This window comes from Oryza brachyantha, chromosome 4, assembly GCF_000231095.2.
Source record: "Oryza brachyantha chromosome 4, ObraRS2, whole genome shotgun sequence".
Classification (NCBI taxonomy): Eukaryota; Viridiplantae; Streptophyta; class Magnoliopsida; order Poales; family Poaceae; genus Oryza; species Oryza brachyantha.
Window position 1 is genome coordinate 17,316,019 of NC_023166.2, and position 23,782 is coordinate 17,339,800.

Below are 23,782 nucleotides of genomic sequence, written 5' to 3' on the forward strand. Positions count from 1 at the left end.
TGGCTTGTAAATTGATAGAATTTGGTTTGAAAACGATTGTGGTGTTGGTGTGAGTGTGTATGACTAATGTGGGTCAGGTTGCAATATCTGTACCCGAATACGGTTGGTTTGTCTCTATGTGTGTAGGTGACTTGAGGTCAACTGTGGTCAATGACGAGGACCATGACTAGGTTCAGGGAGAAACTGAGGTCTGGATGGTCGGGATGCGGACCATGACTAAGTTCAGGGAGGAACTGAAGTCTTGATGGTCGGGATGCCATGTGATATGGTTGGAAGAGTCATGATTCTCGGAGGTCAATATCGGTCACCGGCGGTGGGATCCTGACTAAGCTCAGGGAGGAGCTGAGGACCGGACGATCAAGGATGCCGGGTGACAGTGTTGAACACGAGATGGCACATGATGGAGGAACACCGTGTGGGATGAAGTCGTAACGGGCTTCACATGTTGCATGTGTAAGCATCGGAAAGTCGCGAAATAAATCGGATAAGAAAAAGAGGAAGGTGGCACATGAATCGGTCCGATACAGTAACACGGGTACTGTAGCAAACCGGCTCGGACACTGTAGCAACCCACGCTACTGTAGCTTACGGGTACTGTAGCGCGGGACTTGATTTTGGAAAGTTGGATTCTAACTAGAGATAATTTTTGGAGATGAGTCCTACTAGGATAAGGAGTCTGATTTCTAGTCAGAGATAGATTTTGTTGATATAAATAGGTATCGAGGGGTATGCCCCCGGTATGCTTTTTGTGAGATTTATTTGTTGATTCTAGATCAACAATTTTGAGAGGAGCGTTGTTGATGCGCTTTGTAAATTCTAGTTGATGCAATAAAGTCAAGTTCATTTGATCTACGTCTTCGGCGTTCATCTACTAGTGATTTTCTAGATTTCGACGATCTGATCGGCAGCACAGGAGCGGCGTGATCAAGTTAGCGGTGGCATAGGAGCGAGACGATCAAGATATTCTTCGACAGAGGTATCTTTTATTCCGCGAAAGATTTTTGGGTTTTGGTTTTTTCTACCATTCACCCCCCTCTGGTAGGTCTGTTTAACTCTGTTTCGATCCTACAGAAACCTCATCAGAGCTAGTTTCCCAAATATCACTAAATTTGGGGCATTGACAAGGGACATTCGTCAGTGCCGATTGTTTACCAACGTGTGCCCTAAAAAAAAAAAGAGGTCAGCCCAATAGATCTATTCAATCAATATTGCCACTCCACATCATGTTTCCTAATATCTATCTATGTAATAGAAAAAAAAAGATAAAGAAGAACACAACAACAGTCACATCCATAAATCAAGAATAAGAGCATATAAAAGGTCAACAATGAGCCAGTGACATTGATTCGACAAAACTCACAACAATCATTCCACTATGGCCAATAACAAATCAATTTTCAAATATGGAAGAGTACGATATATGAAATTACAGATATTGAGAATGGAGGAGAGGGAGCACTAGAGAGTCCATTGAACCACCACCTTGCTCTGGTACCAAGCAAGCATCATTTGTGCATGTGTCATCGCCTAGGGAGAGAACTACCGCAGACCACGGTTGAGCAGTTTGAATCTAGCTAATTTATCATCGTCGACCTCCCTCGCCGTACCCTGCAAGAGAGGGACCCCAGGTTTTCACGGTCACCTTGCCATGAATCAAGGAACCATCGTCAAGCTCACGGTGGCTGGTGGGTTAGGAACCTCAGGAGACGACAACACCAAATCTAGTTGCTCCATTGATGTGCTGCAGTGGAGTAAGGACAACTAGGTAGGGAGGAGGCATAGAGGTGGAGGAGGTGTAGAGGGCTTGTGGAGGGAGAGATCTCATCAGTATCGGTTCATTTACAAGACCGATATTTATGTCCCACGTATCAATATTGAGTTTTAAATTAACTAGCATTGTTGCTAGTTATGTGGTGTCATCGATGCTAGTTCTTGTCTAGGAGAGTAGGAGATCACATGGCAGGTGGGTCAATTGGGAGGAAATCTCCTATCAGTGCCATGTTTTATCTAACCGACACAGATAAAGCGGTATGAACTGTTCCTTAGTAATATAAAAAAACATTATTTAACCAAGAAAGTAGCATTTGTGGAAAGTTTGCACTGAGAAGACCCACTAAGTTGCTTTTGTTACTTTCATATTACGTTCTGCTTACAACCTCAAACATTTCTAGAGCACGTAGAGTTGCAAACTATGTGCTACATTCATTTGTGTTAGAGAATGTAATTATAATATGACAAGTATATATAAATTTGCCCTCATTTTCAATATTTTAACGCTTCATTTAATTTACTAGAGGTAAATTATTCTTGGTTACATTAACTTCTAAAGGATGCAAATTAAATTGCATGTTTTATTAATTTCAAGTTCTGATTTCTAAACCACCTAAATAATTGTTGTTTGTGTAGTAAGTTTCATGTAAACCAGTTTATTGCCTCTATTTTTAAATATATGATGATGTTGGATTTGGACCTAACATTTGATCACATGTCTTATTAGAAAAACTAAGTTTTTGTGATTTATTTTATCTTTAAATATTCTTGCAGTATGGCTTATGTTTTTCAATATTTGTAAATTTTGAATATGATCAATATGTGAAAACATACCACGGAAATTTTCATTTGTGACAAAGTGTAACCCACATTTGTGACGGGTATATGTCGTGGTCACCAGTAAGAAGCATTATATGTGCTCTCGGCCTCATCTACGGGCAGGCTCTTCTATAATCTGCCAAAGGTGAGGCTATGTGTGATGAGATACCTTGGCATGCCACATATAGCCCATCACAGTTGAGAGGTTATGTATGTCCAAAAATTAACAACATTATATACTTTAAAATAGAGTTGGTAAAAACAGAAAGTAAAAAGTCAAACGGCATATTTATAAATAAAAAATAATTTATAATTAATTTTTATATAAGTGTGGGTGTCGATCTAAAAAGCCAAAGCTTAAAAATAAGCTTCGGTGAAAAAAACCCTCAAAATTAACTTAAATTGAAATTTTAAATTTTGGTTTATAAAAGCAAAAGCCAAAAATAGTACTTCAGGTCGAAGATAAGTTACCTTTTTTTAGAGGCATGCGTTCAAACTTTTTACAAACTTGAATGTGAAAACATGTGTAATGAATATATACTTGGAGTTGATCCCTGACAGCGCAGATCTATCTCGAACGGTATATGATTTTTTTAATATTTCATCAATATGTATTAAAGATTTAAGAGCTCTAGATCAAAAGTACATTTTTATGTAAAAGGGAAACTTCTTGTCATATTGTCATATCATTAGCTTGCAGGGAAACACGAAATTTTGGCAAATAATGCATGTATAAACGATGAAGTGTCCAGCTAGGCAGCTAGTGGAGTATATTATGCGAACACTTGTATGCAGCACACACTTAAACACTATTTAAAGTTTAGTCGCTCCTATAAAGTTTAATAATTTAAAATTATGTGTCTATATAATTGATACACGGGTGATAAATTTTTAAAAGTTATTATTGTAGTGTATTGGCAAAAACGTAAAGAACACGGTTGTATTCTTTTGTGCACCCTATCTTCGTACATTCATCGACTTTTGTGAGTGTGTTTTACGTAGTGTTAACGATATTTTTTGAAAAATATATAAGTTAATCATCTCACTTTTTGAATTAGATTTTTTAACTTTATATATATATATACCATTAAATTGCTAACAAAACATCAGATAATATTTTACAAAATAAAAAAACACAGCCCACGTATATAATAATACTAGGAAAGTAGCAAAACCCCCCAGTATAAAAAAGAGGATGTACGTGTGCCCGGCTAATCAGCTCTCGACAAGTATCCCATCAAGGGAGCCGATCGAGCGAGCGAGCTGATGCAGCCGCCGAGGCGGTAACTCAGCGTGGCTGTCGGCCGTGGCCGAGCAACGCAGGAGCTCGCTTTCCTCGGGAACCACGTACCACTGGCCATGCTCTCCGCCGTGCTAGCTCCAGCTCCAAGTCTCCAGCCACCCCCATGCTGCGTCCCATGACTGCATGTGGTCTTGGATCGATGCCCTAATTGTTTCGGACTAGCTAGAGATCTGCAGAGAGACGCAGATCACTACTTCTCCCTTCCATAATACAGGCTGCTTAATCTCTTGTTATCAATATGCTTTCTGACTGAACAGCTCCATTAATTAATTGTTTGCTCGTTTTAATTAATTTCTCGTGTGTTTAATTAAAACCATTCTGCCAAAGAAAGTTTCAGCGACCATGAGCTAGACAAAGTTAAACTGTTTTCCAAAATAGTTAATGACTTGCATGCACGAGTATATACTACTACTGGCTAGCACACGTCGATTGAAGTCTGAGGATAGTTAATTAAGGCAGTTAAAAATGCTGCCATGGATCATATATTATGGTGTCCATGCTTATACGTCGATCTGTAGTTTATGAAAAGAATTCGCATATATATATATGGCATGATCGACTGCTCCTAGCTAGAAGTAAGCTACTTGCATTATTATCTCAGACTAATTTTGTCCGGGCCGTGTGGTTAGTGGATAAGCTATCTCTCGATCGGAAAGCAGCTAGCAATATATATTTAGAGGTGTGGAGAGAGATCTGTAAACAGTGCCTCGTACTTCTGCTAACCCTGGTGATAATAAAAATATGATGGTCGATTTGGTGTTTTTATTATTCACAAGCAAGGCGTTCGAGGTCGATCGATCGATCGGAAAGAGGTATAGATTCATCGAAAGGGATTTGGATAAGTTTAATTTGTAAGTACAATTCACGGTACGTGTCTTAATTCTGCCTTCCCTCTTCTCGCTACTTTCGGGGTATCTTATTAGGTTGCAACTACCACTTTTTTAAGCCAGTAATAAAATAATAAAGGGTGTTAATCATAGCTAGGTCCGGTGAAGGATTAAAAAGATTTATACTGTCCTGCAGGTCTTTACTTGAAGGTGCGTGCCGTTGTAAATTAAGAAACAACTAACCTCCTATATTTTTTTAATCATTCCATTGATTAAGCATGTTCATGCCCCGCCAAAAAAACACCAATCTCGCTCAACTTTGGATACCTTATACTACTAGTTAGAGGGTAGTTAGTAACAATGATATGATGCAGCCTAGTAGTTGCTCTCCATGTATAATTTTGAGGAAGAAACTTTATTAATTTAATGTAGCACTGATGTACTTGCATATATACCGCCAACCATTGGTTTCTCCAACCAAGTGGTGTGCATCATGCTTCATGCCATCATATGATACCCTACCCTATTTAGTTCTTGGCTAAAGTTCGCATAATTAATGGATATATATGCTGGGTCTCTGATTTAACAATGTCCTGTGTTGACCCTGTATATTGATGCTAATTAAGTCTCTCGCGATATGATTAGTTCCGTCAACGAATTTGCGGGCATCTTGATCCATCGATCTGTCTCAAAAGTATTTTTATATGTCTGTTATTTGGATTCACCGTTTTTATTTTGGACAACATTTTCTGTTCAACTGGCTGATACGTACTGGACGGTACTTGATTTTCAGATCAAATAAAAATGGTTGTTTTACGGTACGTACACCATTTGTGTGTGGATCTTTTTGTTATCTGACAGTTCATTTGTATGAATATTTTTGTAAATGACATGATTACTCTGAAATTTCCACATAAATATGTGAAACTGGGGTCAATATTTGCAAAAAATCTTAAAGTGTATTTAACAAAATATAAACATATATGCCATGATGTTTTTCCATGATATATATCTCTGTACCAGTACGCACTACTTATACTATACGGAGGGTTTTTACTAATACACGTACAGTGGATTAATTTGAACCATTACATAAACAGTACAATGTATCAAAAAGAAGCTAAATAAAAAGGTGGTCTTTCGGTCTATGCATAAATTATTTTCGTCTTACGCACAATTTTTTTAGTTCGTCCAATCTAGTTTGCTTGTTGCAATTGATTAATTAATTTGCTCCTCATTGTTAACACTGCAGACCTGCGGATTCACATATACATATGATACTATTCTATCTGTCTGTCTATCTTATATAAATTAAAAAAAGCCACCACGGTCACTGATCCGTAGACTCAAAATTGCCACATTAATCCAAGAAAAAGAGAAGCAATTGAATTATCGCACTAGGAGATCAAGATTATACCGATATAGATTGATCGATATAGTTGTATGCAAAGCAAAATTGTAAATGTATATGTACTCCAACAGTATGTCAAATCGAAACTTATAGAGGGAAGTTAAGAGTTGTATATGAAATTCAAATATATGTTTAGAGAAATACAATTGTATGAACAGAAATAGAATCTAAATAGAAGCTAAGAGTTGTATATGAAATTGAACTTGCTTTTATAGAAAATAGTTGTGTGTGTGTGTATAGAGTTGTGTGTGTGAATAAGAAAATAGAAGAATAAAAAAACACAAGATTTTGATAGAAATTTCCCCTTAAAAAGATTTTGATAGAAGTATAAGTATAAAACATAGCATTGTAAAATACAAAAAAAATATATAAATGGATGTTTGATTGCACCACATAAAAGACGAAAATTTGAGGAGAGGTAAAAGACTCAAGGTAAACTTTCAATAAGGTTAAATTTTCTTCAAAATGATGCATTTTATAGGATCCAATTAATTGTTTCAAATGTCAAATAGGGGAAAAAAACTATAGAGATTAAAATGCTATAAAATTCTTGTTTTTTCTTCAAATCAAAGGAGGTCTAACTCTACTCAAATAATCTAGCTAGTGCCACGATAAACTGCCAGCGATGTACTGCCGGCGACGTGAGCTCTTCCGATGGCCGGATCGCCATGGACGCAGCTCGATCGAGATCATGCATCTCTCCGGCCGGACGGGCGGCGAGAGGGCGAGCTATGGGTGATCTAGTTATCGTTGTCTCCGCCATACGCGCATCTAGCTAGCTATCTAGCCAAATGGGAGTAGCAGAGAGAGAGAGAGGGGGATGCATCCTTTGACCGGTCGGTCCTTCGTCGGCGCCGTAGCCGGGGCCGATCACGATGGTGGTCGAGGCCCTAGATCTTGGGCAGCTGCGTGCGCGTGACCGGTGGTGGTTCCAAGGACGGTGACCCGTACCAGCCGCAATATTCTAATTAAGCCCCCCCCGGTTGCCAACTTTAGCTTTAAGAAAGCCATGGCTAGGCAGGATTAAGTTAATCGCTAATTCGAATACATTATTGTGCGTGTCATGGTCCCTAATCCCGACAAGCACGTTCCCTTTGCGCCAATGGTTGGATAAGCTCGAGGCGGGCGCTAATGGCTAATGGAGTGATTAAACCTAGCCTAATCCCCTCGTCGAGTCCGAAAGAGAGCTAAGCTACTCGCTAGCAAAGTGAGCAGAGGAGAAAGAAGCTAAATAATTAATAGAAAATTCAAAAAATAACAAGATATAATAATATTAAATATATTACTATAAACAAGCAAGTTTAAATTCTACATATACAAGTTATAGAAAAAATAACAAATTAAATTAAAAGTAATATGCATATATTCACGATTATATTTATGGAGTATTATTTTTGTTAAAACTTAAGAAGCTGAATTAGGACTTGGATCTTGTTGAGTGAACTATCTCATATTAATCTATCATGCTATTTTTTTAAAAAAAAAGTTCTAATGACTATTTACATGATACGTAAGAAATGGATAAATTATGATAAAACACTTTTCTAGTCTGTCCCCACCACGAGAGGCCAATTTCGTCCGTAACAGCAGCAGCTAGCTAGGTCATATTATTCGATGGGTCGATCAGATTAAATTCGTTGCCAATATTATGTGCGCCTTGGGCACCATTGGTGACCATCGATCGATCGATCAGCCGCGTGGTTGGTTGGCCTGTCGCTGTTCTTGGCCACAACACACAAAGAAACTGAAAGCAACAGCGGGAAAGTCCAACTTCCGGGATGGCATGTAGCCCATGGTCGTTCGTGATTTGGGATATGTCACCGAGAAATGCTGTCGGCTAGCAGAATCGTAGTAACCCCATTATTTGTTTTGTTGCAGCCCTTTGTCTGGTTGGTCCTCTCAGCTCTGGCTAGGGCTGTACAGTGTTATTCGCAAGTCGCAACTACTAATGGGCATCATATGCACTTTTGGTTCACTGTGTAGGCACAGTACTTAAGCCTTCACATGCATAGGGTCAGCTTCAGCTTGTTCAGAATTCAGAGAGATGCATGAATTGGTGCTTTCCGCCTGATATTTTCCTTGATAACAACCAGGGGATAAGATACCAGCTAGCTATATATATAAAGAGAGAGATGAGCCATAAAGTTCATGAAAAAACTGATGACCAACACAGTGAATTATATTTCTAGGATATATAGAAGAATAAGATCAGCGACTGATGAGTTTATTCAGCACACCCAGTGCATGTATATGTAGTATCGAGCAAGAACAAAATTTAATAGCTAGTAGCATGTTTCGTTCATATTGTTTCTGTCTATTTATACTATTCCATGCATACTTTTTATCTATTAATTAATTGTAGGTCTTGATCAAAGTGCACCGTACCTGAGTAATGAGTAGATGTGTGTGCATGTAAGTTATTGAATATTTCTAGAAAACAAAATCGGTGTCTGCTGAGGGAAATTAATGTTTGAGTCAACCTAATCTAATATAAACTGATGCGGTAAGTATCAGGGAGCTAGCTAGCATGCACATTGCATACATACATTTAGCTGAAATATATGCGTGTGTTGTGTCTTGGGTCTCTCTCGGCCTTAATTTTATGATGCTTGTCCTTTGTCCGGTGATTATATATTATTACTCGATCGGTCAGTATATATATATGAATGTAAATCCCGGAAGGATTGGAAGATTCTGCTGTTCAATCACTCAATGATGAGACACTAGCTACTAACTTAATGTAATGTCGCCAAGAAAGTTATAAGTTAATTAACGCATGCGAGATAAATATGTACACTAACTCACATGTTGGTACTAAAAGTAACTTCTAATTCTAGTTTATTCTCCTGCAGGTCCTTTCTACTTGCTTTAGTTGCTTTTACAAGTAATTAGTTGCCTAGGAATTAAAGAAGATAAAAAAACAAACTAGCCCAAACAATTCGAGCACGACCTCATATATTTTATGTGACCATTCCTCGAATTAGCAGCTACAGCCATGTCTAATTAATTTATAAACACCACGCAATATATATAGCTCCAATTCGAGTCAAATATTAGATTAAGGCCCCATTCGTTTGCCCCCAACAAGATAACTTACCCCCTCGTTTTTCATGCACACATTTTCCAAACTGCTAAACGGTGTATGTTTTGAAAAAATTTTCTATAAAAAGTTGTTTTAAAAAATCATATTATTTATTTTATATTTTTTAATAATTAATAATTAATTAATTATGTACTAATCTATTATTATGTTTTCCGTGTTAGGGATAAGTTACCTTACTCTCTTCAAGCCGAAGACGGCCTAAGTATTTCTGCAAAGTTTACGATGGGATAATGTTAACATATGTGATGGTTACCTCTCAGGAGTAAATTAAACGTACTATCTATAATTACAGCCATATGTTTTGCTTTGAGGGCTCAGTATTATAAGTAATGCATGAGTACACGAGCACCTTGGGTTTGTTTATTGTGTTTGTACCAAAGTCTAAATAAATCAACTAATTTTTCTTCATAGCTATGGAAACATGGAAAGTTCGTTATTTAGTCACTTGATCGAGTGGATGCTATACTATTGAGTACGTAATTAAAATATCAACACCAAAAGTTCATTTTGTAAGTTACTACTAATATAAGAACTCGGTAAGTACTTCATCACAGGGACAACATCAACATCATTTGTTGCATCAAGTCTTTTATAGCTGTACTGACCATACTTTATTACGACACAAAGGATATACCGTGGGCGAGAGCAAATTGGATGCATGACTTCAACATATCAATGACTTTCTATCAGGTGCATGCATGGGCAAAAGATATCATTTACTCTCGGCCTTATTGTTTTGCTGTTTAACAAAATCGCATGTTAACAATTAAAAAATAACTTATAATAAAACTTTTATATATGTGTTCTCGGTTATGATCTAAAAAAATACTGTAAAATAAATTATGATAAAAAATCTTAAAATAAAAACTCTTAATTTAAGTCTCAAAATTCAAAATCCGGCTTATAAGCATAAACATAAGCGAAAATATGAGAGTGTCTGTTTTAATATATGAACATTTATGAATTGATTAGTGTTCATTTCTACATTGATTACCAAAATACCAAGATTCCTTTTAGTCACTTCAGTGATTAATTTTTAATGATGTATTGCTTAGATTCATTTCTCAAGCAGCTAAATATTGGTTGTGGAATCATTGCAATAACTAGAATCATAGAAACAAGAACAAAAATACTTATATTATGGTACAAAATATGAATCCTGGAAATGCTTATATTTCAGAATGAATGGAGCATTAGTAGCCAAAAATATAGCTTACATTACTTTTACTCGGTATAATTAGTAGTACAATAATACCAATAAGCAACACCATAAAAGTACTCCATCCTATGTCCAAAGATTTTTAAAATATACATATTATGTAACTTCCCCTAAATATATACCTAGCTAGAAATTAATGGCATATGCAGTTTTATGTTAAGAAATTATAGTTGTCATGATGAAGTTGTGCGTGCATAATACGCATCAGGATTCAAATCTTGATACCCATGATTATCATTTATATAGAAGTATGTTCTCAATAAGAATTTAGTGAAATTCGCATATTTATTCCAGTAGTGTGGAAAAACACAATACTAACAGTTCAAGACCATATTCTCTACTGGTTCTTTAACCCGTTAATAAGAATTTGGTTAATGATTTGATTTCTAATCTCTCAGAGTTCTTTAGCCTTTACTAAATTACTTACTACTCAGTAATGGTTCACTACAAGTTAAGAATCGTTACATATATGGTATATACCGCTGGCGGTTCGTAAGAGCAAACCGTTACATTAAGTAATATATATCTAACTGGTGGTAACTAGATCTGTAACATTTCTATCGGAGCTAAATTTTCCCTTGCTATGTAGTGAAAAAAAATTATGTAAGGTTCCATTGAATTTGTAAAGATGTTGGCTTGGAATTTTTTTTAGACAAAATGTTGGCTTGGAATAATGATGTATAGGATATGTATATAACCGTATGTACATAATTAGGATGCAGCAATCAGGCATGGCATGGACGCCATTGTAGTAAGGCGCACACATTTAACATGCATTACGTAAACACACCACCAACTATATATTAAATACTATTCAGTATGAAATTAACTGCGAACAAAAACTGAGTAGACGAATCGTTTACAAGCTACAAAAAGTTTCATCAAGTGATTCAGAGATGAATAAATAAGAAGGCAAGACGACAAAACGTCTCACTAATCAACCTTCATAAGCATCCCCAAAGTGACGAGAGAGAGAGAGAGCAGTATATATAGTTTATATATCTCGCGCGACAACGAAAAGAAAAATAAAGATTAATTCGGCATAGACTTTGTTTGCTGGGAGGCGCCTCTTCACCTAATCATGTCGCCAACTTGAAGCTAGCTAGGCAAGCGACACCCCCTCTCGCACCCACTATTTCCACGAGCCAATGAGCGATTAGCTTGCTCACCCTAATATTTTAGGGCTCAACGGCATCTTGCCAGAGTGGAAACCTTTAACCTAATGGCCATATAAAGATAAGCACTACACCTATTAAGGCTAATATTTTATGCTTAGTAGCATATGGACCCCTGATAAAAGTGACGACATTAGACGGCAAATGGGGCGCAAATGTGAGGGGACGGAAGCTTGCAATAAAGGGTGTTGACCTAAAGGGAAAATGCGTGTGCATAGGAGTATATTTTTCAAGGACGAGAGAAAAGTATTAACCGACCAAGGAGTTGCTTGAGCATACACAGCCCCCTGTGATTGATAATGATTGATTTGTCACCCCCTTCAACCCCTTAATTTAGTTCCTTAATTAAATCGTTATTTTGTCATGTCAAATCTAGCTAGCTATACCCTGCTAGATTTATCCTCACTAAAGTTTATAAACATCGCCGCAAATGTGGGTGTTTTTTTTGTATAGTTTATTTACCGATTCATGAAAGATAGTGGCTTGGTGTGTGTGGATGCATGTTTGATTGATTCTGTGCATAGACTAGCTATATGGTCAATCAATTACTATATACAAGCTTTCTGAGAATAATAGGACGACGTCTATACTAAGCAATCACAAATGCGTAATCCCCAGTTAATTTCCGTTTGACATTCTGTCGAGCTCCATTTGTCCCAACACCTCTGAAGAACACGTTTTTTTTAAAAAAAAGAAAGAAAAATGCAGGCGTTCGCTTTTAGTTCTTAATTATCCTGAAACATACGCAATTAATTACCACCGATTTGACTCTTGGCATGCAGCCAGATAGCATCACGGCCGGATCTGAAGCCTGAAGGCCACATGGATTGGGGACCGTGTATGCACGTTTCAATTGGTCTTAGATTAGCTCCAGCAAATCATCAGCGGAGTTAGCATTAGCAAGAGCGTTGATGCGATGATGATGATGCGTGATGAGCCTGCAGTTGCGCTGCGCAAGAGCAGACGAGTGGTGGTGGTGGTACTGGTACACGTGATGCGCGGCCATGGCGCTCGATCGCACGCATGCGTTCACGTGCCCGCGCGTCCCATCCGGCCGGCCGATCGATCGATCGTGGGCCGGACGGAGCGCGCGAACTTGCGCGTCGTACGTACGTCGTCCATGGCTAGCTGCCGGCTGCCTGCCCGGCCGGCCGCTGCTCTCGAGATATTCGAGAGCCCTGCATGCTGCAGCAGCTAGCTAGCCCTATGCCTCGCACGCACGCAGATGCATCCGCGGGAGCGAGCTAGCTAGCAACCAAGCAAGCGCTTCCATGCGCGCCATGGAGAGCGAGGCCGCGGGCGCTGTCGCACGTGCGGCCGGCAGCCGGCGCGCCCGCCGAGGCGGCCGCATGTGCTCCCCCACTCCGATCCCCTCCACCACCACACACACGTACCACCCTCCCCGCGCCGCATTAATTGCCCCGCACACGCGCGCGCGCCTCCGATCGAGAGCGGAGAAGCTATCGATCCGCTTCGCTCCGCACGCGTGGCCGGCCGGGAAAATGCAGCTGTGGTTTTTCTTCGGGTGGTGATCAATTGATGAACAATTTTGACGAACGATGTTTTGTAATCAATAACCTGGAGATCGAAAATCCTTAGCTTCATCGCCGTATAGCTATGCCCTGCCATGCCGATCGGAAAAGCGGCCGCGGCGGCGCCGGGCTTCCCACTTGCGCCGCCGCCGGCGTCGGGGAGAAGGAGAAACGGCGTGCCCTGATGATCTCTTTTCTCTGGAGTTGTATGGATGGGCTGGAAATGACGGCCACTGGCATTAGAAAGGGCTGGATTGTTATGGGCTGGATTAAGGCTTGCTTGTGCTGTGGGCCCAGCGTATTAGACGGGCTGGATTGAGGCCTCGGAAGGCTTGGTCTGGGGCTCTGGGAGAAAAAACAAGCCTGGTATGAACCGGGCCCATATCTGGCCCAGTTCACTGGCAAGCCCAACAAGTTCTTCTAAAAAAGAAATATTTACTTGTGTTTTGAACCTCGTTGCTTCTTTCCTTTATACGGTGTATCGGCCTGGAAAATACTAGCCCTGTTTAGTTTCTAAGTTTTTTCAAAAAACATCGTATCGAATATTTAGATATCAAAATAGAACATTAAATATAGATAAAATAAAAAAATAATTGCATAGTATTAAAGAAATCGTGAGACGAATTTTTTGAGCCTAATTAATTCATGATGAGCCATAAATGTTACAGTAACTCACATGTGCTAACGACGGATTAATTACTCAAAATATTCGTCTCACGTTTTCAGGCGAGGCGTAAAATTCGTTTTTTCATTCGTGTCCGAAACTTCTTTCCGATATCCCATCGAACATTTGACGTGACACCAAAAATTTTCTTTTTTACCAGATAAACACCCCCGCAGCGTGTTGGACAGTACAATACTGAAGAGTATACAAAATGTTCTCTACAAAAGTTTTAAGGTAAGCTAGTACAAATTGACCTGATCACTAGTTTGATATGTGGTCAACAGACCAGCAGCCTGGTCTATACTGATCTTATGCTGAAGCATCTCGCAGCGTTCACACTGCAGAGGTGGAGCTGTGCATCTTCCTCCGATCGCATGTGCCACCGATTTTCATGATACTGCATGCGGCCGTAGACCAATTTTCATGATTCTGACAGATCGATCGGGTACTCCGTCCGCTTTATTTTATATATCTTTTATTCATCGGTTAATATATATAAATTGTTATATGTATTTAAATTTATTAACATCAATATAAATTTAGATAAAATTAAAAATTTTTAATTTCATATTGCTTGATTATACAATTGCTGCCATGTTACAGATCACACCTTTTATACGTGCATGCACAAATATTCATAATTTTTTTTCATTCAATGCTTTATAAGTAATACAACTTAACGAATTTACTGTTATGAAATAACAAAGATTAAAAACTATTCTAAAATTTATATGCAATCTTAAAACATGTACCGTTTAGGAGCTCAAAAACGTATATATTGATCTGTTCTCTTCTTATACACTTTTAAAGATAATAAATTACTAGTAGTACCAAGTATAAGAAGATTTTATCAAAAAAATACACATTTCTGTTTTTTTAAATATATGATAAAACTACTAAAGATCAAATATATTTGAAGACTGCACTGGTGTACTAATATTAATCGTAATTTTTTAAAATAAGACATAGTTAAATATGATATCCAAAACTGAAAAATAAAGTTATATCCGTTACATCAAGTTGGATGCAAAATTTTATTAACACAGAAAATCCTCCATCTCTGCTTTCTTTTGACATGAGATTCCCTGAGCAGTAGTGGTACATCCCCCTTTCTTCCCACTTGACCATCTTGTTTGATCAATGGATTAAAGCTGCAGGTGTACTAAACAAAGTAGGAGTACTGCTACTAACCAATTGACCAAACTCTTCCCAGAATGGTTAACAGCAAAGACATCACACAAAAACACAATAATCAATGCTCCTCCAGCACCAAAGCCAACCGAGGCTGTTGGGTGTTGGGGCTCCCGGCGCTTCCTCTCCACCGCAACGACCATAAAATCACCATCTGCTTTCTAGTTTCTTCCTGAGGTTTTTGCGTGACAAAGGCAACGACCAGGATAGATTTTGCGGTTTCGGATGAAAAAGACGGCACTACTCAGCAAGTGTTCTGCTCTTGGAGTCGCAACCACGCGGCTGTTCTTTCGTTCTTAACGACGCAACTCGCGGATCTTGGTGGAGCGCTGTTCTTGTATGGCTTTCACTTTGTGAGGTGAGATGTGTTTTTTGCTTGTTTTCTGCATTCTAGAGTATGAGTATATACTCCAACGAACAGGGTATCATGCCATGCTTGTAAGATTCTTGGGCAATAGCACCATCAGATTTTTCATGGTATTTTCTGCAAGAAAAAAAGAACAGATTTTTATGGTATTTGTTTAGTTCTGTTCAGTGATATCCGTGTGTTTTACAGGTAAAGGGTAATACTACTGAGGAAGCAAAAAGGTTGGATCTTTCTCCAAGATTCAAGAAACATGTTCATGGATTCTGGTTCTTATGATGATGTTGACTATGGGGATTTGTTCTCCATTCCCAATCCACCTGCGCCTCACTTGCTTAATTTCCCCCTTCAATTCTTTCCTTCCAACGGATTCCCCATCTCCACTGGTGATTCGCATCCATCACCGGCTGGTCTGTTTGGATCCACCCCAAGCCCCACATCAACCACAACCGAGCTGGAAAATTCAGAGGATCTTGAGTCTGCCGATGATGCAGTACTAGCATACATCAATCAGTTTCTTCTTGAAGATGAGGAAGACGAGTCTTGCCCTGGCACCGTCGCATCGGTGGAGGACCCAGTCCTCCTCACCGTCGAGAAGCCATTCGTTGACATCCTCACGGCTAGCAACGAGGCGTGTCAGGAGAACTCGTGGATAGATTCTTGCTGTGATTTCACGGGGAATGGAGGGCTGTTTGATATGCTTACAAGCACACAGACCACTTGCCAGACAGTGCCCTGTGAATTTCAGGAGGAGAAGGGAGAGTGTGCTGTTCACAAAGGCCGGAAGAACCCGCATGATGACTGTCTACTCTTCGAGGAAGCGAGCAGGAGCAAGCAGTTGGCAGTGTCTGAGGAGGAGGCTATCAGAGAGATGTTTGACAAGGTGCTCTTGTGCAATGGTGAATGCGAGCTCCGGTCTCCACTGCCAGCTGAAGCGCGAAGCTGTGGAGTGTACGTGAAAGGATCAGGGAATAAGAGAGGTCGAAAGAGAGGAAAATCCGGAGCAGCTCCGGAGGATGATGCGGTCGATCTCACAACCCTACTCATACATTGTGCACAGGCCACTGCCATCGATGATCATCGGAACTCCAACGAGTTGCTCAAACAAATTCGGCAGCGTTCTTCTGCATATGGAGACGCTGGGCAGAGATTGGCACATTGCTTTGCTAATGCGTTGGAGGCTCGCCTAGCAGGCACTGGCAGCAGCATTTATCGTACGCTTGCTGCGAAGCGAACTTCTGTTGCTGATATACTGAACGCATTCAAGCTGTATGTTACAGCTTGCCCGTTCAAGAAAATATCAAACTTCTTCTCGATTGAAGCCATCTTGAACGCGTCCAAGGGTGTGGCAAGGTTGCACATTGTTGACTACGGTATACAGTATGGATTCCAGTGGCCAATCTTCTTCCAGCGGATCTCGAAGAGGCCTGGTGGCCCTCCAAGCGTTCGGATCACCGGTATCGACTTACCCCAGCCGGGATTCCGCCCTGCACAACTCATAGAAGCGACAGGGCATCGGTTGCATGACTATGCCCGTATGTTCAACGTTCCATTCGAATACCATGCCATTGCTGCCAAGTGGGACACTATCCGTGTCGAAGATATTAAGATAGACAAGGATGAACTTCTTGTTGTTAACTGCCTTTTCCGGATGAGGAACATGATGGACGAAATGGTGACAGATGACAGCCCAAGAATTCAGGTTCTGAAGACGATAAGGAAGATGAATCCACATTTGTTCATCCATGGTGTTGTCAATGGCACCTACAACGCGCCCTTCTTCGTGACACGCTTCAAGGAGGCCCTGTTCTACTACTCTTCACTCTTTGATATGCTTGAAACGACTGCTTCACGGGTCGATGAAAACAGGCTGCTGATCGAAAGAGATCTCTTCGGACGGGAAGCTCTTAATGTGGTTGCTTGTGAGGGCACTGAGAGAGTTGAAAGGCCAGAGACTTACAAACAATGGCAGGTAAGGAACATCAGGGCAGGCTTCAAGCAGCTACCACTGAACCAAGAGACGGTGAAGAAGGCAAGATACAAGGTGAGTAAGTCCTATCACAGGGATTTCCTGGTTGATGAAGATAACAAATGGATGCTGCAAGGTTGGAAGGGGCGTATCATCTTTGCTCTTTCAACATGGGAACCTAACTAGTAGACTGTAAATATCACTAACTGAGCTGATTTCTTCTGTGGAGATACCACTCCATTATTTGATTATGTCTGATGCTTATTTTAATGAATTTTGACCTATTTCTGTGCAACAGAAGATATTGAGTTCTGACTGAAATAGAGTATATGTTTCATGTTGGCATGACAATGGTATCTGATAGAACAGGATATATTTCCCAAGGGTGTTTGTGTGTGTGAGCCGTGGGGATCAGAACTATAGGACAGATACACTTCATGCATGTGCTATTTTCATTGTACAAACTGCACAAAGGGTTAAAAGCCTAGCTGGTGGTGTAAACAACCAAATGGTTGCAACTTGCTGTAATAGTACTTAGTACAGCGTGCCTGGTGACCAACTTGCTACTAGTTCAATGAACCAAAGGAACGGCACAATTATCTGCCCAAAAACAAATCACCACTTGCTCACAAGTGTTAATGTATTGTTCAGTGTAATGCTTCTGAACTCGCAAGTTCCGCGCCTCAACATGTTATTTCTTCTGTACAACATGAGCAAGTAGCTGCCCCAGAATGGTTTTTTCTTCTGCACAATACAATGTTTTCATTTCGATGACAAACAGAAGTAGCAAACAAAAAAAACTTATAAAAATAATTTTTATATATATGTTCTTAGTGATATAAAAGTAAATGCTAAAATAAACTATCATTAAAAAACTCTTAAAATCAACTCTAGATTTTAGGCTAAAAATCTAAATTTATCTTATAAAAATAAATAGAGACGGATCCAAGATTTAAAGATTAGGAGCTGGTTATCTACTCCTTCTTCGAGCCCCCTCTTTTTCTTCGTATCCTCTTCTTCCCCTCCTCTCTTTTCTCTATTTTCTAAAGGGGATCCAGCGTGTAGGGAGGCTAGAGTCCCCGCAGCCCCCACGCTGAATCCGCCCCTGAGTATAAACATAAGCGAAACAGCGAGACTGGAGAGATCAAATGAGTGAGAGCAGTCACGCGTAGATGCATCAGAAAGCACATAGAACGCGCAGCGCCGTGGCAATAGGCAGAGCAGTCACTGGCACGCGGCGGCCGCATGTGCTCCCCACACGCCCCCGCACCCTAGCTCGCGGCATTACTGGAGCAGGAATCGTGCATCGGACAGGGGAAAGGTAGCCGCGCGCAACTTGATTTACTTTGGGTAGTTGGTCTGGGGCTCTCGGTTTGGCCGATTCGATCTGTCACGCAGTGCACGGAGTCGGAGTTGGAGAACTCGACGGCGTCGTGATAATCTGGGAGATAACTCTCTCAGCTTCACCCTGCAAATTGGCAAAGATCGATCCTTGCGGGTACTGCCAATGTGCCGTGCAGATTGCGCAACGCCATCAGAGACATTTGTGCGAGCAGAAATTTTCTTTTCTGCACTTTATATATAAAATCTTCGACACGGATCTTATACCCGTTTTTATGATCGAGGGAGAGGGAGGTATATAAGACCAGATATAGTTGAGGGAACAAATATAGACTTTTTCCTTCTTGTTTCTCTATCCAGCTTCTAGGCCGAACTGTAGAGTTGGGTCTCTTCCTCTGTGTGGAGGCCTTTCTGCGTAAAAACGCATTTGATTTGCAGTAGGATCTATGATTTCCATCTCAGACACTAAAGTATTTATACAGCGCATTTTTTTAGTATAACTACAATTTTTAAGCTATTGATCTCTGCTCTCTCAACAATCGGCATTACAGATAATTTCTTTTCCTTTTCTGAATCTAGGGAGTAAATGTGAATGTTTCTTTCTTTTCTCCTCAGCTAGACTGGGATAAGCTGCTTTACCGTCCCAAAACATTGGGATATCTGTGCCCAGTAACCTTTAGGGCAACTATTTTATTTACTGGTAGTATTATATTGCTAGTAGAAAAATGATATTTTTTATACTTGTTAATTACTTGATTAGCAGTATTTAGTAAATTTTTTTTGCAATAAAGATCACAATAAAAAGGACAATATTATCTCTTTAAATTTCTATTACACATAATATTATTGGTAGTATAATTTAATTACAGTCGTGAATCGTCAAAAAAATAGAACGATATAAATTAAATGATACTATCAGTAAAATATCAGTAAAATATACCGAAGTCAACCCCTAAGCTTTAATCAACGCATCTTCTCCTAGTTAGCAAACTAGCAGTTGGAACTCTCAATTCCATTGATCGTACTTTCATGCCTTGTGAGTTGTCGAATAGATATTTTAAGCTGTCATTTGTGACGTACGTGCTTTGCATTGATTAAATATTTTTAGTAAGCAACGACAAATCTGCTCTGCTCTTACACCTATGTGGCTATGTCAGCAATGTATCAGTGAAAACATCAACACTGTTACAACCATAACTATCACATTACCATCTAGAACTAACTCTAGATGAAAAGCACAAGCACTTAAATGTCTAGATAAGACCGATGCTCGCAGGACGTACGGATTTTCCCTAGTGATTTGGACACAAGAAATTGGAGCAAGAAATGCCCTTAGTATTGTACTCTTCCAGACAATCCAGTGGCATAGTTTCTCAGCATATGCCTTAAACTATACAGAAAGCATGCATTAAAACTTTAGAATATACAGACACGAGGACGACACAAGAAGGCACCAATGGTTGGACTTCACATCCAGGCACGATAACGATGTTTTGACTTATGACAACGTTAGTTATATGCAAGGACGACGTACTTGCATATCGTATACACATCACATGAATAATCAACTGCATATACTGTGTATTGGAAAAACTGGAAACAGATTCTGAAGCATGTGTGTAACCTCATTGGAGTGATCGATAGGCCAATCATACCTTCCGTTCTAGAATCAGAACATATACTCTAGAAGCAGAAAAATGAAGGTTTGCAAGCCTGGACATTCAGGTGAAGGAACCCATGACATATTTGTCTCTTGGACAAGATGCAAACAGCTGGCGTTGAATATTATATGGCGGTGAGGAGCTTAACGGTTTTTACCTGTTTGGTTGTAAGTGTTTTACTTGAGATTTACTCAGTTTGTCTCATTGCCAGAGAGTGCATGACAGTTCAAGATCCCACTTTAATATTAGCATCACACTTCTTCTTGATGATTTAGCATCACGCATTTTACTAGCACATGTGTGCTTACTTCCGTTTCTTGTCTGAAATTTAAGTAACTCCTCATGCTAGGCATATATAAGAAAAAATAACACATAACCAGACACTATTCAAAATATAAGAAAAAACGAAAATTCAAGTACTTCAAGCTTGGTGTTCCCTAGAGAGTAAAGAGTACTGGCTTCTAGGATTTATTTATGGATGGATTAACCCAACAGTTAATTAGCACAGGGCTCTTCAGACCGAATCTGGTTAGTGGATAAGAATTCTGTCTACTTGTTTACTCTGAAGTTCCGTCGAACATAAGGTGCATTTGAATTGGATAGATGAACAAATAAGGTGCATTACTTTGTACATTTTGATAGATCAACATACTCCAGGTATATTCAATGCGATACATATTTGTAACCTCTCAGGTTTGTTTTACTGTAATAATTGTTTTTATCAATCCAGTATAATGCTGTTAGCTACTCCTTGGAAGCACTTCACCCAGATTCCAGATCGACCTCACTGATCCCAACCTTCAAGTTTAAGGATGCATCACAGAAGCCAGTGCAACACAACTGTGCCATAAGCTTTTTCCTTAGCAGTTTATTGCTGATTCCATCAGCTCAGCTCCCAGCATTCACCAGGTTAGGTGATACAGCCCATGCCAGTTTGCAGTATATAGCTAGAATTTTCTGTGTGTCACACTTGCAAACACTAATGAAAGTACACATCTCGGTGACACTACCAAAGTACCATACCAATGCTAGCCTCTCATTTTGTCTCGCCGAACCCGGCGCAACTGTAGCAGCAAAGTTTGTATAAATACCTCGGCGACGAAACCGCACACAGTTCTCGTCAGTGTTCGCGCCCAAATTAAATAAAATTAGTTAAAAGGCACTCAGGAGCTGACTTGACACCGAAAAATGGCGCCAACCAGTAGCACTGAGGAGGTGAAGCACCTGACGCTTCATGACTTGCTGAAGCAGCGGCACCGGCTCAAGCCCGCCGTGGTGTGGAGATGGCCGACGGTGGTGCAGAGCGCCGGGCGGCCGGTGCCGGACGAGCAGCTGGCGGTGGACGACGACGACGACGGGCTGGGCGGGACGTGGCCGCCGCGGTCCTACAGGTGCGCGTTCTGCCGCCGCGAGTTCCGGTCCGCGCAGGCGCTGGGCGGGCATATGAACGTGCACCGCCGCGACCGCGCCAAGATGCGCGGCCACGGCCTGCACAGCGCCGGGCAGCAGCAGCAGCTGGCCGCCGCAGCATCGCCGGCGGCGGAGGCGCCCGCGGCCGCCACGACGACCGAGTACGCCGTGCTGTACCCCATACTGAACTCCAGCGCGGGCGGCGCGGCGGTGCTCATACCCAGCGGGGACCTGCTGCTCTCCGCGCCCGTTGCGCTGGCGGCTGCCCGCCGTGACCATGATCACCGGTGCAATGTAGGCGACGACGGCGAGAACGACAAGAAAATTGACCTGGAGCTGCGGCTCGGGTGGCCGTGATCGGTATATCATGGAGAGGATTTTTTTTACAGTCTCCATGATGGGTGATTTCTTTTCCCTCACTTTCACTATTTATCGGCAAATAACTCGAGTGAGACTTATGATTTGTCAGTGCATTTTCTAAGAAATGAGTTTTCAGTGCATGCATTGGCATAAGTGAGATACAATCTAAGTTGCTACCATTAAAAAGTGAGATAAAATGGTTACAGAAAGGACAGGCCTCTTGAGTGAGGCAACAGGAACGAAGAAAAATAGGTGATTGAAATTTAAAATACAGCGGCGTGTGATGCCTGATGCTTTCTTCCCCGTGATTTCCGACATTTTTGAGGCGCCGCCAAGGATTCCTGTCCGAGGATGGCAGTGAATATTAGGAGCATCTTCTTCATCTGCTGTATACACTAGGAGTGTACACATGCTAACACTATGATTTTGTTTTGCAATGCAAATAAAAGTTAATACAATCCTATAAACCAAACATTCAAAGTTGATTGTTGTTTCTCTATCAATTATTTGTTACTTTGATTATCGAGAAAAACTATAACAAAACAGCAACTAATTACAAGTTAATAGTAAGCCTGTTCCAACATGGCTCGGTCCAACTCGGCACGACCAGGAAAGTTCGAGCCCAATCCTGCCCGAACGTCCACCGGGGCTAGGGCCTGTACCTATCTTTTGCCCAAAAGCCTAAAAATTATGAAAAGCTTGAAAAAACCCCCAAAATATGCCCAACCCGACCCGAGAAAGCTCAGGGGTTGGGCCTGGCCTAGGCTTTGTTTTTTTAAGATCGCTGTAGCTTTCAGATTATAAATAGAATTTTAGAATTAGAAAGAAAGAAAAATAAATAAGCTCACGTGTAAATACAGGTAAGAAAAATCCAAAATTCAGATTAAAAATTGAAAATTAATTAATATTAAGTGAAGAGTACATCTACAAGTATAATTTAGAAACATCCAAAAGTCCAATTTAAATGAAGAGTAATATTAAGAGAAAGAGTCAATATATAAATACAATTTGAAAGTATGTAAAACTTGAATTTAAAAAATATTATAAAAAAAGAGTTTAAGTACAAGCATTGGTACAATTTATATAGAAGTATAAATATAAATTGGGAATTAAGAAATAAAGAAAAGCGAAAAGAGGTTTCACGTAGAAATACAATTTAGAAAAAATCTAGAATGTAAATTAAAACTAATTAATATGAATATAATATCTCATACAAAGATAAAATTTATAAATATGCGAGCCACACAATACGTATGGGGATCACCTTACTAGTTTTTTTTTTTTAAAAAAAACAACCCTCGAAACACAAATAAGAAAAATAAAGGCTTAGAGGCCCCGGCCTGTCAAGGAACTCGCTGCATCACACGTCGAAGCCGTGACCAAACTCAATCCATACGTGTTCCCTCCCTTGAGGCCCAAAACGCTGCAGGATCACGTCAAATCACAGCCCATCACCCCACCTACACCTCTCACCCTCCCGCGGCCCGCTCGCCCGACTCCCCCGTACGAATAGCCGGATACGATCCGACGAATTCGGCACCGCCTGCGATCCGCTCCCGTCTCCCCCCACACGGCAGCTTGACAGTGATCAGCTCAACTCCGTAGAAAGGAAGAAAAACGCAGAGATCGGGGTGCATATGCTGCACGCAGTGTATCGGGATCT

General features: G+C 40.4%; 2 protein-coding genes across 2 annotated transcripts; both read left to right on the forward strand.

Moving 5' to 3' along the window:
• Positions 1 to 15,031: 15,031 nt before the first annotated feature.
• Positions 15,032 to 17,665, forward strand: LOC102722292 (scarecrow-like protein 9). Its single transcript, XM_006652658.3, has 2 exons — positions 15,032 to 15,372; positions 15,571 to 17,665. The coding sequence occupies exon 2, from the start codon at positions 15,632 to 15,634 to the stop codon at positions 17,531 to 17,533; it is 1,902 nt and encodes a 633-aa protein (XP_006652721.1). The 5' UTR covers positions 15,032 to 15,372; positions 15,571 to 15,631; the 3' UTR covers positions 17,534 to 17,665.
• Positions 17,666 to 21,537: 3,872 nt separating this feature from the next.
• LOC121054206 (zinc finger protein 11-like) lies at positions 21,538 to 22,116 on the forward strand. The gene has a single exon (XM_040523240.1). It carries the CDS (start codon positions 21,538 to 21,540, stop codon positions 22,114 to 22,116), a length of 579 nt encoding a protein of 192 aa, XP_040379174.1.
• The last annotated feature ends 1,666 nt before the right edge of the window (positions 22,117 to 23,782 follow it).

What these genes read in the sequence shown, in the direction of transcription:
- LOC102722292 (XM_006652658.3), top strand. Translation starts at nt 15,632, where the DNA reads ATGTTCATGGATTCTGGTTCTTATGATGATGTTGACTATGGGGATTTG.
- LOC121054206 (XM_040523240.1), top strand. Translation starts at nt 21,538, where the DNA reads ATGGCGCCAACCAGTAGCACTGAGGAGGTGAAGCACCTGACGCTTCAT.